General features: G+C 43.8%; 1 protein-coding gene across 3 annotated transcripts in view; it reads right to left on the reverse strand.

Annotated features, from left to right (window-relative positions):
• Positions 1 to 13,809, reverse strand: part of LOC137620639 (centromere protein F-like) — a 265,316-nt gene that overhangs the window by 34,981 nt on the left and 216,526 nt on the right. For all 3 annotated transcript variants that reach the window (XM_068350944.1, XM_068350942.1, XM_068350943.1), the window contains exon 11: positions 3,539 to 3,685. In XM_068350944.1, coding sequence (XP_068207045.1) covers positions 3,539 to 3,685 — 147 coding nt within the window. The remainder of the gene's footprint in view (positions 1 to 3,538; positions 3,686 to 13,809) is intronic.

Raw genomic sequence — 13,809 nt, forward strand, 5'->3', positions numbered from 1 at the left:
AAAATGAGAGTGGTGAGAGACTGGTAGATATGTGTGTTGAACAAGAGATGGTAATAAGTGCTAGCTTTTTTAAAAAGAAAGATAAAAATAAGTATACATGGGTAAGAGTGGCAAATGGAAGAGTAGTAGAAAGGGCATTAATGGATTATGTGTTGATAGCTAAAAGAATGTTTGGAAGATTGAAAGACGTGCACGTGTTTAGGGGTATGGCTAACGGTATGTCTGATCATTTTTTGGTGGAAGGAAAATTAGTTGTAGCAAAAGAGTGGGGGAATAGAGTAGGTGGATGTAAAAGGGAGCTAGTGAGGGTTGAAGAGCTAATAAAACCGGGGGTAAAAAGTGAATATCAGGAAAGGTTGAAAATGGCATATGACGAGGTGAGAGTAAGAGAAACTGGTAATTTAGAAGAGGAGTGGAAGTTAGCAAAAGAAAATTTTGTTGGGATTGCAAGTGATGTATGTGGCAAGAAGGTTGTTGGAGGCAGCATGAGGAAGGGCAGTGAATGGTGGAATGAAGGAGTGAAGGTAAAAGTGGAAGAGAAAAAGAGGGCTTTTGAAGAATGGCTGCAGAGTAATAGTATAGAGAAGTATGAAAAATATAGAGAGCAAAAGGTGGAAGTAAAGCGCAAGGTACGTGAGGCAAAGAGGGCAGCTGACGTGAGGTGGGGTCAGGGACTGGGTCAGTCATATGAAGAGAATAAGAAGAAGTTTTGGAAAGAAGTGAAGAGAGTAAGGAAGGCTGGCGCAAGAATTGAAGAGACAGTGAAAGATGGAAATGGAAGGTTGTTAAAAGGAGAGGAGGCAAGGAAAAGGTGGGCGGAATATTTTGAAAGTTTGCTGAATGTTGAGGATGATAGGGAGGCAGATATAATTGCGGTTCCAGGTGTTGAGGTGCCAGTGATGGGAGATGAGAATGAGAGAGAGATTACAATAGAGGAAGTGAGGAGAGCACTAGATGAAACGAGAGTAGGAAAAGCTTCGGGTATGGATGGTGTGAAAGCTGAGATGTTGAAGGAAGGGGGTGTGACTGTACTTGAATGGTTGGTGAGATTGTTTAATGTGTGTTTTGTGTTGTCAATGGTACCAGTCGATTGGGTCTGTGCATGTATTGTACCACTATATAAGGGTAAGGGAGATGTGCATGAGTGTTGTAATTCAAGAGGTATTAGTTTGTTGAGTGTAGTTGGAAAAGTGTATGGTAGAATACTGATTAATAGGATTAAGGATAAAACAGAGAATGCAATCTTGGAAGTACAGGGGGGTTTTAAAAGAGGTAGGGGTTGTATGAATCAGATTTTTACAGTTAGGCAGATATGCGAGAAATATTTAGCAAAAGGTAAGGAGGTGTATGTTGCGTTTATGGATCTGGAGAAAGCATATGATAGAGTTGATAGGGAAGCAATGTGGAATGTGATGAGGTTATATGGAGTTGGTGGAAGGTTGTTGCAAGCAGTGAAAAGTTTCTATAAAGGTAGTAAAGCATGTGTTAGAATAGGAAATGAGGTGAGCGATTGGTTTCCGGTGAGAGTGGGGCTGAGACAGGGATGTGTGATGTCGCCGTGGTTGTTTAACTTGTATGTTGATGCAGTGGTGAGAGAGGTGAATGCTAGAGTGCTTGGACGAGGATTAAAACTGGTAGGCGAGAATGATCATGAATGGGAGGTAAATCAGTTGTTGTTTGCGGATGATACTGTACTGGTAGCAGACACAGAAGAGAAGCTTGACCGACTAGTGACAGAATTTGGAAGGGTGTGTGAGAGAAGGAAGTTGAGAGTTAATGTGGGTAAGAGTAAGGTTATGAGATGTACGAGAAGGGAAGGTGGTGCAAGGTTGAATGTCATGTTGAAGGGAGAGTTACTTGAGGAGGTGGATCAGTTTAAGTACTTGGGGTCTGTTGTTGCAGCAAATGGTGGAGTGGAAGCAGATGTACGTCAGAGAGTGAATGAAGGTTGCAAAGTGTTGGGGGCAGTTAAGGGAGTAGTAAAAAATAGAGGGTTGGGCATGAATGTAAAGAGAGTTCTATATGAGAAAGTGATTGTACCAACTGTGATGTATGGATCGGAGTTGTGGGGAATGAAAGTGATGGAGAGACAGAAATTGAATGTGTTTGAGATGAAGTGTCTGAGGAGTATGGCTGGTGTATCTCGAGTAGATAGGGTTAGGAACGAAGTGGTGAGGGTGAGAACGGGTGTAAGAAATGAGTTAGCGGCTAGAGTGGATATGAATGTGTTGAGGTGGTTTGGCCATGTTGAGAGAATGGAAAATGGCTGTCTGCTAAAGAAGGTGATGAATGCAAGAGTTGATGGGAGAAGTACAAGAGGAAGGCCAAGGTTTGGGTGGATGGATGGTGTGAAGAAAGCTCTGGGTGATAGGAGGATAGATGTGAGAGAGGCAAGAGAGCGTGCTAGAAATAGGAATGAATGGCGAGCGATTGTGACGCAGTTCCGGTAGGCCCTGCTGCTTCCTCCGGTGCCTTAGATGACCGCGGAGGTAGCAGCAGTAGGGGACTCAGCAGTATGAAGCTTCATCTGTGGTGGAAATGTGGGAGGTTGGGCTGTGGCACCCTAGCAGTACCAGCTGAACTCGGCTGAGTCCCTGGTTAGGCTGGAGGAACGTAGAGAGTAGAGGTCCCCTTTTTGTTTTGTTCTTGTTGTTGTCGGCTACCCCCCAAAATTGGGGGAAGTGCCTTTGGTATATGTATGTATGTACATACTTTAAAAACTATTATTGCATAACATTAAAGATAAACTAAGGAAAAATACAAGACTGGGAACACATAAAAAAGATAAGCAGAAGAAAAATCACAAGTTATAATGATTTACTAATAGAATTATAAATTATACATTTGAGTAATACAAAGAACAGAAGAAAAGTTAACAAAAATATGATGTAAAAATAAGGACCTGGAATTAAGACCTCCACCAAAAACAATTACTATACAGTATAGCTGAAAAATTACTAGACTATTTTACCAAAAACAGATAAATCGTAGAAAATTCCATTATTTTCATGCTGTCCGTAAGTTAAGTGTTTAAGTTTACTAATAGTTTTTATAGGAATCTTCCCCAAATTTTCAGGATAATTGAAATACTTTACTTGTTTTGCTGGGTCAATAAAATCAGTTTGCTTTGGTTATTATTCTAAGTCAAATTCATAGAAAACCTCTACAATCAATAACACTATTTTCTAACACAAATTCTTAACTCTGTCATTAAAATGGTAAATATAATTCCTTGCAGTTAATAGCCCAACAGCATGGTTATTGAATATGGTGGATCTTTGTGATGAACTACAGACAATGTCAGAAGTTCTTTGCAGCATTCCCGATGACCAAAGTTTACCTTCTTTTTACTATCTATCCCCTTTAGACTCTTTACATAGAGCTGCAATATGAGTGATGGCTTTATGGGACCAGTGAATAAGCAAATTGAATATAGATGTCTTTTAAAAACTTCTGACCTCTAAGAAATATGAATAAAAATCTTACCAGAGCAGCTGATTGACAATCTTCTACTTTGAAAAAAAAAAAAAAAAATTACCTGGGAGGTTAGCATCTCTTTATCTTGTTTGAGAAGATTAAGAGTCTTAGTAGTTTCCTCAGCTGTTCTTTCTAATTTGGTCACTTCCGTTTCCAATTGGCCACTCCTGCATCTAGCAGCGTTACGTTCCTTCTCTACATCAGCCACCTGAAATTGAAAAGAAAATAATAAAAATTCACATGTACAGAGAAAATGAAACGGATCTTTAGTTTCTTTAATTGCTGTTATGTGAGACTGATGGTCTATAATAAAAATACAATACAAACATCTACTTTTTCAAATTTGACAAACACCATTATTTCCATGAGTCTCCCGATGAGCATAGAGTTTCTTTTGAGGCTGGTTAAATGCTGAAATCTACACTAAAAAAACTAAGAAAATTCCTGTTTTTTCTCCTTATGACTGCTCTGTGATGTACTGAATTAATCTGATGGTGGACAGCAATTATTTGTGCATAGTTTCATCTAAGTTCAGTTGTCTTTTCGGTTTTCTCGTTGCATGTACTTACTTCAAACCATTGTTCTACCCAGTCCCTAGATTGTGTTTTGTTGGGATTTAAAGGATTATTTGATACAGATTAATAGGGGATGACTTCTGGAACTACTCCAAAGGGCTTTGAGGGGTTTTCAAGGGATTTTTTACTGGGTGATAAGGACCCTCATTCTCTGTGTCACATGTTGGGGACAGGATTGTGATTTAAGGAATGGTAGCGAAGAATGTGATTTTCTAACAGTCCTTCTTATGAAGAGATATGTTTACATTGTAGCTGACCACTTAAAGAAGCTCCAAATGTAAAAGAAAATTAACTCATAGTTCAGGAGAAGACTAGGCTATTTGATTACGGTAGGGATGATGATAATGCTTTCTGAGGTTAATAATCGTGAGCTTCATAAGCTTTTTATTAAAATTGCTTTGTTTAAGAAATATAAGAAGACCAGCAAGTCTTCAGGGAAAAAGCAGTGAAACTAGACCAACCTGCCCTGTTTCAAACCCTATAAGCTAACTTCTCAAGTGTCGTCTAGTGGTTCTAGCATGCCTGTTGGTTAGGGTTCTGATAGTACATTGCACATAATAATTATAGAGCCGAAAGGCTCACAACAAGCCTTCTTCTTTTAAATTATCTTGTCATTTTACAGTGAAACTCTCGCATTTCCGTGATGTAGTCAGCTCTATACAACCCCAGGATAAAGCTAAAAGACCAAGATGAGAGTCAGGATCTTAGCATGCCTTCGCCCGCTGAAGTAAGCACTCACGAGCAATCATTTCATACCTATATTAATAGTGTTGCAGATTGTATAGTTCCTGTGGAAAAGGGAAAGCAAGCTTTAAATAAGCCTTTAGAATTCTAGGTTGGAGCTGAACGGTTTCTTTATGTATCAGATGGAAGTGGGGTTGAACCCTAAGTAGGCTTAGCCGCTTAGCCACTAGCACATCTCAAATTTTCCAAAGCAGCGATAACGCTGATGCTAGTATTAAAATGAGTCCTTTGCCTAACGCAGGTGTAATTATTGTCATTACTGGTACATTATATAAAAGGAAAGCCTAAAGTTTCCAATCTGGAGTATTTACCAGGCCAGGATTCCAAATAGGAGGATATTACGGAGGAAAAATGTGCCACTTCGGACGTGGATAATGTTACTGGGGACCATGGCTTCTATAAAGAAGATAATTTTTTTGGTTCCTTAAACATGAAGGATTTCCCAGTTTATCTAATATGGTATTGGAACAGGACCTTCAATCTGGATACAATTTGTATTCCATTAATATAAAATAATCTCCAGCTGGTAAAATGGTGGGAAAATTCTCTTGCTTTAACCAGAGTGTTGTTGGAAGTAAGGATTTCAGATACATTTTCTGGGATGCTTCCCAAGAAAGTCAAAGCACAACCATGGATTATCTTCAAATGTCAGGGAGGTGGTTGTGAAAGGAATTGACTCTTCATTTCAACTGCCTGGAATTCTTTGTTGAGTTCAAGGCCCTTCAAGCTCAGGAGTCTCTGGTTATGAGAAAATAAGTGGTGAATTTTTTTCACACACAACAACACGTGCTTACATTTAAAGTAAACGGGAACCAGGTCAGAATTTCACGTAATTAATAAAATTCATTAACCTAGGAAGTTACATGTCCTACCTCTTTCATTCACTAACCCACCTATATCAATGTGTGTCTGTACTATGAACATCTGTAGAGATTCATACAAAGAAACAGAAATCAAATAATGAATTAATCATGTTGATAAGCATGGCCCCTCCTCACCACCAACTAACTAGTGATGTCAAGAGACTAACGATCTAGTTTCTACTTTGAGATTAAAAAGAAAGGAACTATGGTGAACCCATGCGCAAATCATTATTACCAATGGGTATATTAACTCTAATACTTCTCTAGGGGAATAGACCTGTTAAAAGGAAAGAAAACGGGATTTTTTCCAGCTTTAGAGTAGACGGCAGCATTTAACAAATTTCTAGAGAGATGTACTACAGTATAAATAATTTCATTGAAAAACTTGTTATTTCTCTTTCTTTAAGTACAATAGGTGAACAATCATCAGTTTTTAATAATCTAATTATAAATGATAATTTAACATACCACTTAGCTGAATAAGGTGTCTACTGAAAACTACACAGCATTTGAGGTGTTGCTTAAAATTTTGTTAAAATTACATTTTTTTCAATACTGTACATTACTAATAAAATGATGGCATGAATTTCCCTTGGCAACTTTTTCACACAAGGATACTTTATTATTCCATATCAGGGTAACATTGTGTCAGGCCCAACTGAATTGCATTCTGCATTTTAAAACTTATGTTCCCTTTGGTATATTATGTAACTGTTCAACTTATTCAATTTCTGCCTTGCAACAATTTTCACCCCTCAATAAAGAACAGGTACTTCAGGCAGCATGTACGAGGATCTAAATCAACACATCAAAGGTTTTAAGCTACTCTAAGATGATGATGATGATGATGATGATGATGATGATGATGATGGTAAAGGATGGCTGCTGCTGCTGATGATGATGATGAAGATGGTAAAGGATGGCTGCTGATGATGATGATGATATTCACTCTCTCAGAAGGCTCAGATCACCAAGAAAGGATACAGAAAATATATGAGTAAAGAATTAACATCTGATGTTAATCATATTAAAGAAACAATTATTTTAACAATATTGCTCAATTGGAAGTTATTATGTCCAATCCAAAGAATGCTTCTCTTAGAATAATAAAAATCTCTCTAAAAGTCAAACTTCAAGGACTGAAAATATCGGAAAATTATGTCATTGATGGAATACTGTACAGTATTTAACTTCCTGAGTTGAAGGAGATAGACCAGGATTCATGTCTTTTGATAGGCTGTCAGAAAGTGTGGCTTACAAACATAGTTACAATAACAGAATTGCCCAAAGTTATAGCATTCAGTTCTTCAAAAATCATTTAATTCATGTATGAATTATTAAAATTATTTGAGTAATCTGACTGAAGTTAAAGTTCAACCTTTAGTTTACAATGAAAATGCCATTTCTGGGTCGACCTGTGACGCCCGGTGAAAAGGTCCTTCTTATCACTTTTCTGATATTAATATTTCCAAATATACCAGAGAAAGTTAAAGCATGGAATGCAGAGGTTACTACCCTCACGCGAGCACCCTAAGGGTGTCGTATATAAAGATAGGGCGTGTGAAAACCACTATTCACAGGTCGTCTTCCATTTAGATAAATCCTTCATCAATAAAGGATGAGCCGCTACAGCGGCACTAACCAAACCCACCTGATCCATTCCACCGACGGCCGACTCAAGCGCCATCTACACATCCTTCTTTTTGGACTCGTCAGCGACGCTACCTTTGTTGTTTTGTGCTTTTGTTTCGCTGTGTTTTTGGATACCTTCGCAATGGCTGAAGCTCTCCTTCCACCTGCACCAATGTTAAGTACCATACATTGTTTTGGCATTATTTTTGACCCGGGCTTGTACGCCTTATTTACATTTTGCAAGTGTTTTAGAGTGTCAGCTTGTTGCCGCCCCGCGTTCTACGCGGCCATTATTGTCGCTTGTTTACTTGCCCTCGGGGTCTTTATGTCATGCTAGGTTCTTTTTAATCTTAAGTTATATTATTGGCCAGGTGCCATTATTTAGAACCGCTGTTACTTTTAAGTTCTTATGTCGCTTCCGAGTCTGTTTTATTGTTAACGAAGAATAGCGTTCGGGGTTTTATTATAGTTTGGTACCCTACCCATTGGGTTAACGTTCGCTCTTTACGAGTTTTTTCATCGTAAATTATCCGTTCAGAGTTCCATTTTCCTTTTTCGCTATTCTTCGTGGCATATTTATTTCATTTTGACGGACATATGTTACGTATTTATTGGGTCGTGTGTATTCTAGATCGAACTTAGTAACCTTCGAGAGAGGGAGGCTGGAGTTTCCCATTTTCTGTTTCACCCGTTTTCTGTTTCATTACTGTTTTGGAATATTTTCCTCACAGATTCTGGCTCTCCCCCTCTCTATCTCTCCCTTTCTGGGATTATGTTAGACAGTTTCATTTATTTATTTATATTGTATTATTTTTACCCGGTTACTTTGTTCTTTCTAATAGGCTAGTGATTTTAATTTACTTTGGTCCTGTTGTGTCAGAGTCTCTTATTCTAGGTTAGTTTGGCCTGCTCTCGAGCCGCCACGTTGTTCCCTCTCCCCATTAGTCCCACCCTACTCCCCGCTCCGGCCTGGGCATTGGGTCTGGACCCCTTTATTCCGGAACTCCCTCATAGTTTTCCGCTAACGTACTGAGCTGGGAACACAATACTTCCTATTACTCCGGTGCTCCCCTTCGACTGGGAATCCTCCCCTCAATGGTCCCCAGCACCTTGACTCCGGCTTCGGACTCGTTACACGACAAACCCCTAATCTCCGCTCCCGCCCCCTGGACTCTCCGGTAGGCTCCCTACCGGAGATCTTCTGGAGATCTTTATATATATATATATATATATATATATATATATATATATTATTATTATTATTATTACTTACTAAGCTACAACCCTAGTTGGAAAAGCAGTATGCTATAAGCCCAGGGGCTCCAACAGGGAAAATAGCTCAGTGCGGAAAGGAAAAAAGGAAAATAAAATATTCTAAGAAGAGTAACAACAATAAATATCTCCTATATAAACTATAAAAACTTTAACAAAACAAGAGGAAGAGAAATAAGATAGGAGAGTGTGCTCGAGTGTACCCTCAAGCAAGAGAACTCTAACCCAAGACAGTGAAAGGCCATGGTACAGAGGCTATGGCACTACCCAAGACTAGAGAACAGTGGTTTGATTTTGGAGTGTCCTTCTCCTAGAAGAGCTGCTTACCATAGCTAAAGAGTCTCTTCTACCCTTACCAAGAGGAAAGTGGCACTGAACAATTACAGTGCAGTAACCCCTTGGGTGATGAAGAATTGTTTGGTAATCTGTGTTGTCAGGTGTATGAGGATAGAGGAGAATATGTAAAGAATATGCCAGACTATTCAGTGTGTATGTAGGCAAAGGGAAAATGAACCGTAACCAGAGAGGAGGATCCAATGTAGTACTGTCTGGCCAGTCAAAAGACCCCATAACTCTCTAGCGGTAGTATCTCAACGGGTGGCTGGTGCCCTGGCCAACCTACTACCTATATATATATATATATATATATATATATATATATATATATATATATATATATATATATATATATATATATATATATATATATATATATATATATATAATATGAAAAATTTTAAGTAATTTTTATTTTTCCTAACATACTTACCGAGAATTACCTCTTCGGAGGGTCCTTGACCCTCTCTCAAACTCGACCAAGATTTCCCGCGCTACCCCCCCATCTCGCTCCCGATAGTTCCTACCCCCGCCGCCAGGATAATTCCTGCGGCCCGGATTAGGGCAGGTCACTGCTTTTCCCGGGTCAGGATCTCATTAAGTCCTCCGTTTAGCCCGACTCGGCAATGGAAGAATGGCACTCGGGGACGGAAGGGAGGGCCATTACTCAGAGGTAATTCTCGGTAAGTATGTTAGGAAAAATAAAAATTACTTAAAATTTTTCATTTGTTCCGACACGAATACTTTACCTCGAATTACCTCTTCGGAGACTTACACTTTAGGAGGCAGGAGAGCCATTCTGCCACTTGGTTAGGCACATGGTGCCTGGAGGGCTACGTAATGCGGGGGTACGGAGAGCGGATAGGGGGTAGCAGTGGAAAACTTACGCTTATAATTTAAGGCTTACCTCTTGACATTTTCTCTACTGAATCTTCTCCTGAAGAAGTAGGGATGAGTCTATTCACTTGTTGGGGACGTCTTCCAGCCTGCCACTACACAGCTTGGAGGGCGGCGATGACTGTCCCAATGGAGAATCCATCCAAAGACTTTCTTGAGTAGTCTTTGAGGTAGTGGGCCGTGAAGGTCGACTGGTGTGACCAAGTGCCGGCCTGCAGGATCTGGCCCACTGCCATATTTCTCTCAAAGGCCAAGGAAGTGCTCAGGCCCCTGATGTCATGGGGACGGGGAGTGCCTGGTACCGCCACCTTGTCTTCTTCATAAGCCCTAGTGATGACTTGTCTCAGCCAGAAGGAAATAGTGTTCTTGGACACTTGCTTCTTATTAACGCCTGAAGAGACGAAGAGGTTCTTGGCACCCGGACGGAGATGGGCCGTCCTTTCCAGGTACTTCCTGACCGTCCTGACCGGGCATAACTTCAGGTCGTCCGTATTACCTGTCTTGGGGATGGCCGGAACAAAGAAACCTTCGAACCTCGGGTCCCAGACTGCTGGGTTCTGAGTCTTTGCTACAAAGGAGGGTACGAACTTGAAAGATACCTCCTTCCACCCTTTGGAGTGTGCCACGTCGTAGGAGAGACCGTGGATCTCACCTACCCTCTTAGCCGAAGCTAAGGCTAGCAAGAAGACTGTCTTGAGGGTGAGATCTTTGTCCCCAATATCTCTGAGTGGTTCAAAGGGCGGACGACACAACATTTTCAGGACCTTGGCCAGGTCCCATCTAGGCACTCTCCTGGCTTGGGGAGGGCAGGATTGTTCGAAACTTCTAATCAGCATCCCTATGTGTCTTGAGGTCCCTAGGTCGATGCCTTTCAGGAGAAAGACTTGGCCAAAGGCTGCTCGCACTCCTTTAATAGCCGGGATTGACATTCCTATTTTATCCCTAAGGTACACTAGAAAATCAGCTATGTCAGGGACCGAGGCTTTGAGAGGTCTTATTTGTTTTGTCGCGCACCATTTCGTAAAGGCGGCCCACTTCGCCTGGTAGACTACGGTAGAGGATTTTCTTAGATATAGGGACATCCTCTTGGCTGTGGAGGAGGAGAACCCCTCCTTCCTCAGGAGTCGCTCGATAGTCTCCAGGCGTGAAGGCGAAGAGAGAGAGGGTTGTCGTGGAACCTGAGGAAGTGCGGTTGACACAGTAGATCTGACCTGGGGGGCAGAGGCCATGGCGGATGGCTTGCCAGGTCTTTCAGATCCGCGAACCACTCTCTCTCCGGCCACCAGGGCGCTACCAAAGTCATCTTTAGGTTTTGGGAGGTTCTTACTCTGTTGAGCACTTGTCTTAGCAGCGTGAAGGGGGGAAAGGCATAAACGTCCAGGTTGTCCCACCTGTGCTGGAAGGCGTCTTCTAGGGCTGCTCCTTCGTCTGGTACCGGGGAGCAATAAACCGGTAACTTGGCGTTGAGCTTTGTTGCGAATAGGTCTATCACCGGGGAGCCCCAGCGTTGAAGGATGAGTCTGGCCACCGCTGGTTGTAGGGACCATTCTGTCCCTACTATCTGACCTATCCTGCTGAGGCCGTCGGCTAGCACGTTCTTTTTCCCGGGGATGAACCTTGCTAGCAGTGTTACCTGGTGTTCGTCCGCCCAGTGCAAGATGTTTACGGTGAGGTCGCACAGTTCCTTCGACTTCATGCCCCCTTGTTTCTTGATGTAGGCTACCACCGTGGCGTTGTCGCACATTAGGGCCACGGTGTTTCCCTTCAACCGACTTGCAAAGTGCAGACATGCCTTTTGTACTGCTTTTAGCTCTAGGACGTTGATGTGGCGATGCTTTTCGGTCTCTGACCAGGTCCCTCTTGCTGTTTCCTCCCGCAGGTGGGCTCCCCACCCTAGGCTGGAGGCGTCCGTGAACAGGAGAAACTCGGGGGGACAGGACCCGAGGGGCATCCCCTTGAGGGAGTTCGACCGGCATCTCCACCACTTCAAGGCTGTTTTCGTGTCCGGGAGGACTGGGATCGATGTTTTCTGAGAGCCTGTCTGGGACCATAGAGCCTTGAGGTTCCATTGTACGGGTCTGAGCCGTAACTTCCCTTGGGGGACTAGCTTCTCTAATGAGACCAGATGGCCTATCAGCCTCTGCCAGTCTTTCGCTTTCCTGGGAAGCCCCGACAGGAACGGCTGAATGATCTTGACGAGGTTCTGTATCCTGTCTTCCGAGGGGAAGGCCTTTCCCTGCACGGTGTCCAACGTCATCCCCAAGTACCCCATTTTGTTGGATGGCGTTAGGTCCGATTTTTCCAGGTTGATAATGATTCCCAGACTCCTGCAGAAACGGAGGAGGTCCTTTCCTTGCTCTTCCAAGAGGGCCTTTGAACTGGAAAGGAGCAACCAGTCGTCCAGGTACCTGATGAGGCGGATACCTCGTTCGTGAGCCCATACTGAGACTGTCGCGAAGACCCTCGTGAACACCTGAGGGGCCGTCGACAGTCCGAAGCAGAGGGTCCGGAACTGCAGGATCTGGGAGCCCCATTTTACCCGGAGGAACTTCCGACTCGACGGGTGGACCGGAATTTGGAAGTACGCGTCCTTGAGGTCGATCGTCATCATAAAATCTTTCTCCCTCAAGGACATCAGGACGGATTTTGGGGTGTCCATCTTGAAGTCCGTCTTCTTGACAAACCTGTTGAGGGCCGACAGGTCTATCACCGGTCTCCACCCCCCCGTTGCTTTCTCCACCAGGAACAGGCGGCTGTAGAAGCCTGGCCCTGGGAGAAGGACTTCTTCCATGGCTCCCTTTTCCAACATGGAGGAAACTTCTTTTTGCAGGGTAGCCCTTTTCAACGGGTCCCTGGGAGCTAACCATTCTGTTTGGGTGGCTGGAATAAGAGGGGGTGAGTCCGCTATGAAGGGGATCCTGTAGCCTTCTTTCAGGACGGACACCGTCCAAGCATCCGCCCCATACGTTTTCCATGCTTGCCAATAGGGTCTGAGGCATCCCCCAACCCGAGGCTTGGGCGGGAGTAGGGGGCCTCTCCCTCTACCTTCTCCTAGAGGGGCGGCCTGATCTGCCCCTCTTCGAGGCGGAGTAACCCGACCTGAAGGAGCTGGCAGAAGCTGTAGCTCCCCTGCGGGAGGGCTGAGGAGTTGATGTCCAGGAAGAGGCGTGGGCGTCCCTCCTCGAAGAGCTGGGGACAGCCTGAGGGGTCACGGCACTATCCGAGACTGACCTCCTATAAGGAGGCCTCCTGGAGGATGTTTGCTTAGGGACGTTGGTTTCTCTCCTCTTGGACACCTTCTCCATCAGCACTTCTAATTCCTTCAACGGAAACAGGGACTCTCCTCCTAGGGGTAGGGTGCGAATCACTCGCGCCTGTCTGTCTGTGATTTTCCTTAACACTTTGGAAAGCACTGTGTCCCTCTTCCGGAGGACCCAGTTGGCCGTCAAGGAGAGTGCCTGATACGCCATAAATTTGAGCGCTTTCCCCCCGGAGGTGATAAGGTCTGACAGGAGACCTTGTTGTTCCGGGTCGTCGGGGTCTGTGGAGGCCTGTACATTAACTAACGTGGAGGCCCACCAGTCCAGCCATGAAGAGACGTTAATCATGTCCCTCGACATCTCCTCCATCATGCCTGCTTCAGAGGCCGAGAAGGACACAGGGGCTGAGCTGGCCCTTTCGTCCGAGCCGCCTTGTCCTAGGATATCCACGGCTGAGTCCACTCTACAGGGGCCTGGGCGTCGCCCTTCCGGGATATAAACTTTGGCCTGTAGTTTAAGACCCTGGAGGAGTTTGGAGGAACTCTGGGACCTGGGGGCCTCCGCAGTGCTGGCCACCAAGTTGTCGATGTACTCCTGGCCGAGAACTAGGTCTGGGGCGAGAGGCAGGGCCAGAGAGGACTTCGGAAGGACGTCCCGGTGTGTGTATCTCAAGAGGCTCGACCTCCAGGTATTCACCTTCGTCGCCTCGGGTTCCGGAATCCCATGGGTCCTTCTGACGAGGCCTACCACTCT

The sequence above is a fragment of the Palaemon carinicauda genome, chromosome 27 (assembly GCF_036898095.1).
Source record: "Palaemon carinicauda isolate YSFRI2023 chromosome 27, ASM3689809v2, whole genome shotgun sequence".
NCBI classification, from domain to species: domain Eukaryota; kingdom Metazoa; phylum Arthropoda; class Malacostraca; order Decapoda; family Palaemonidae; genus Palaemon; species Palaemon carinicauda.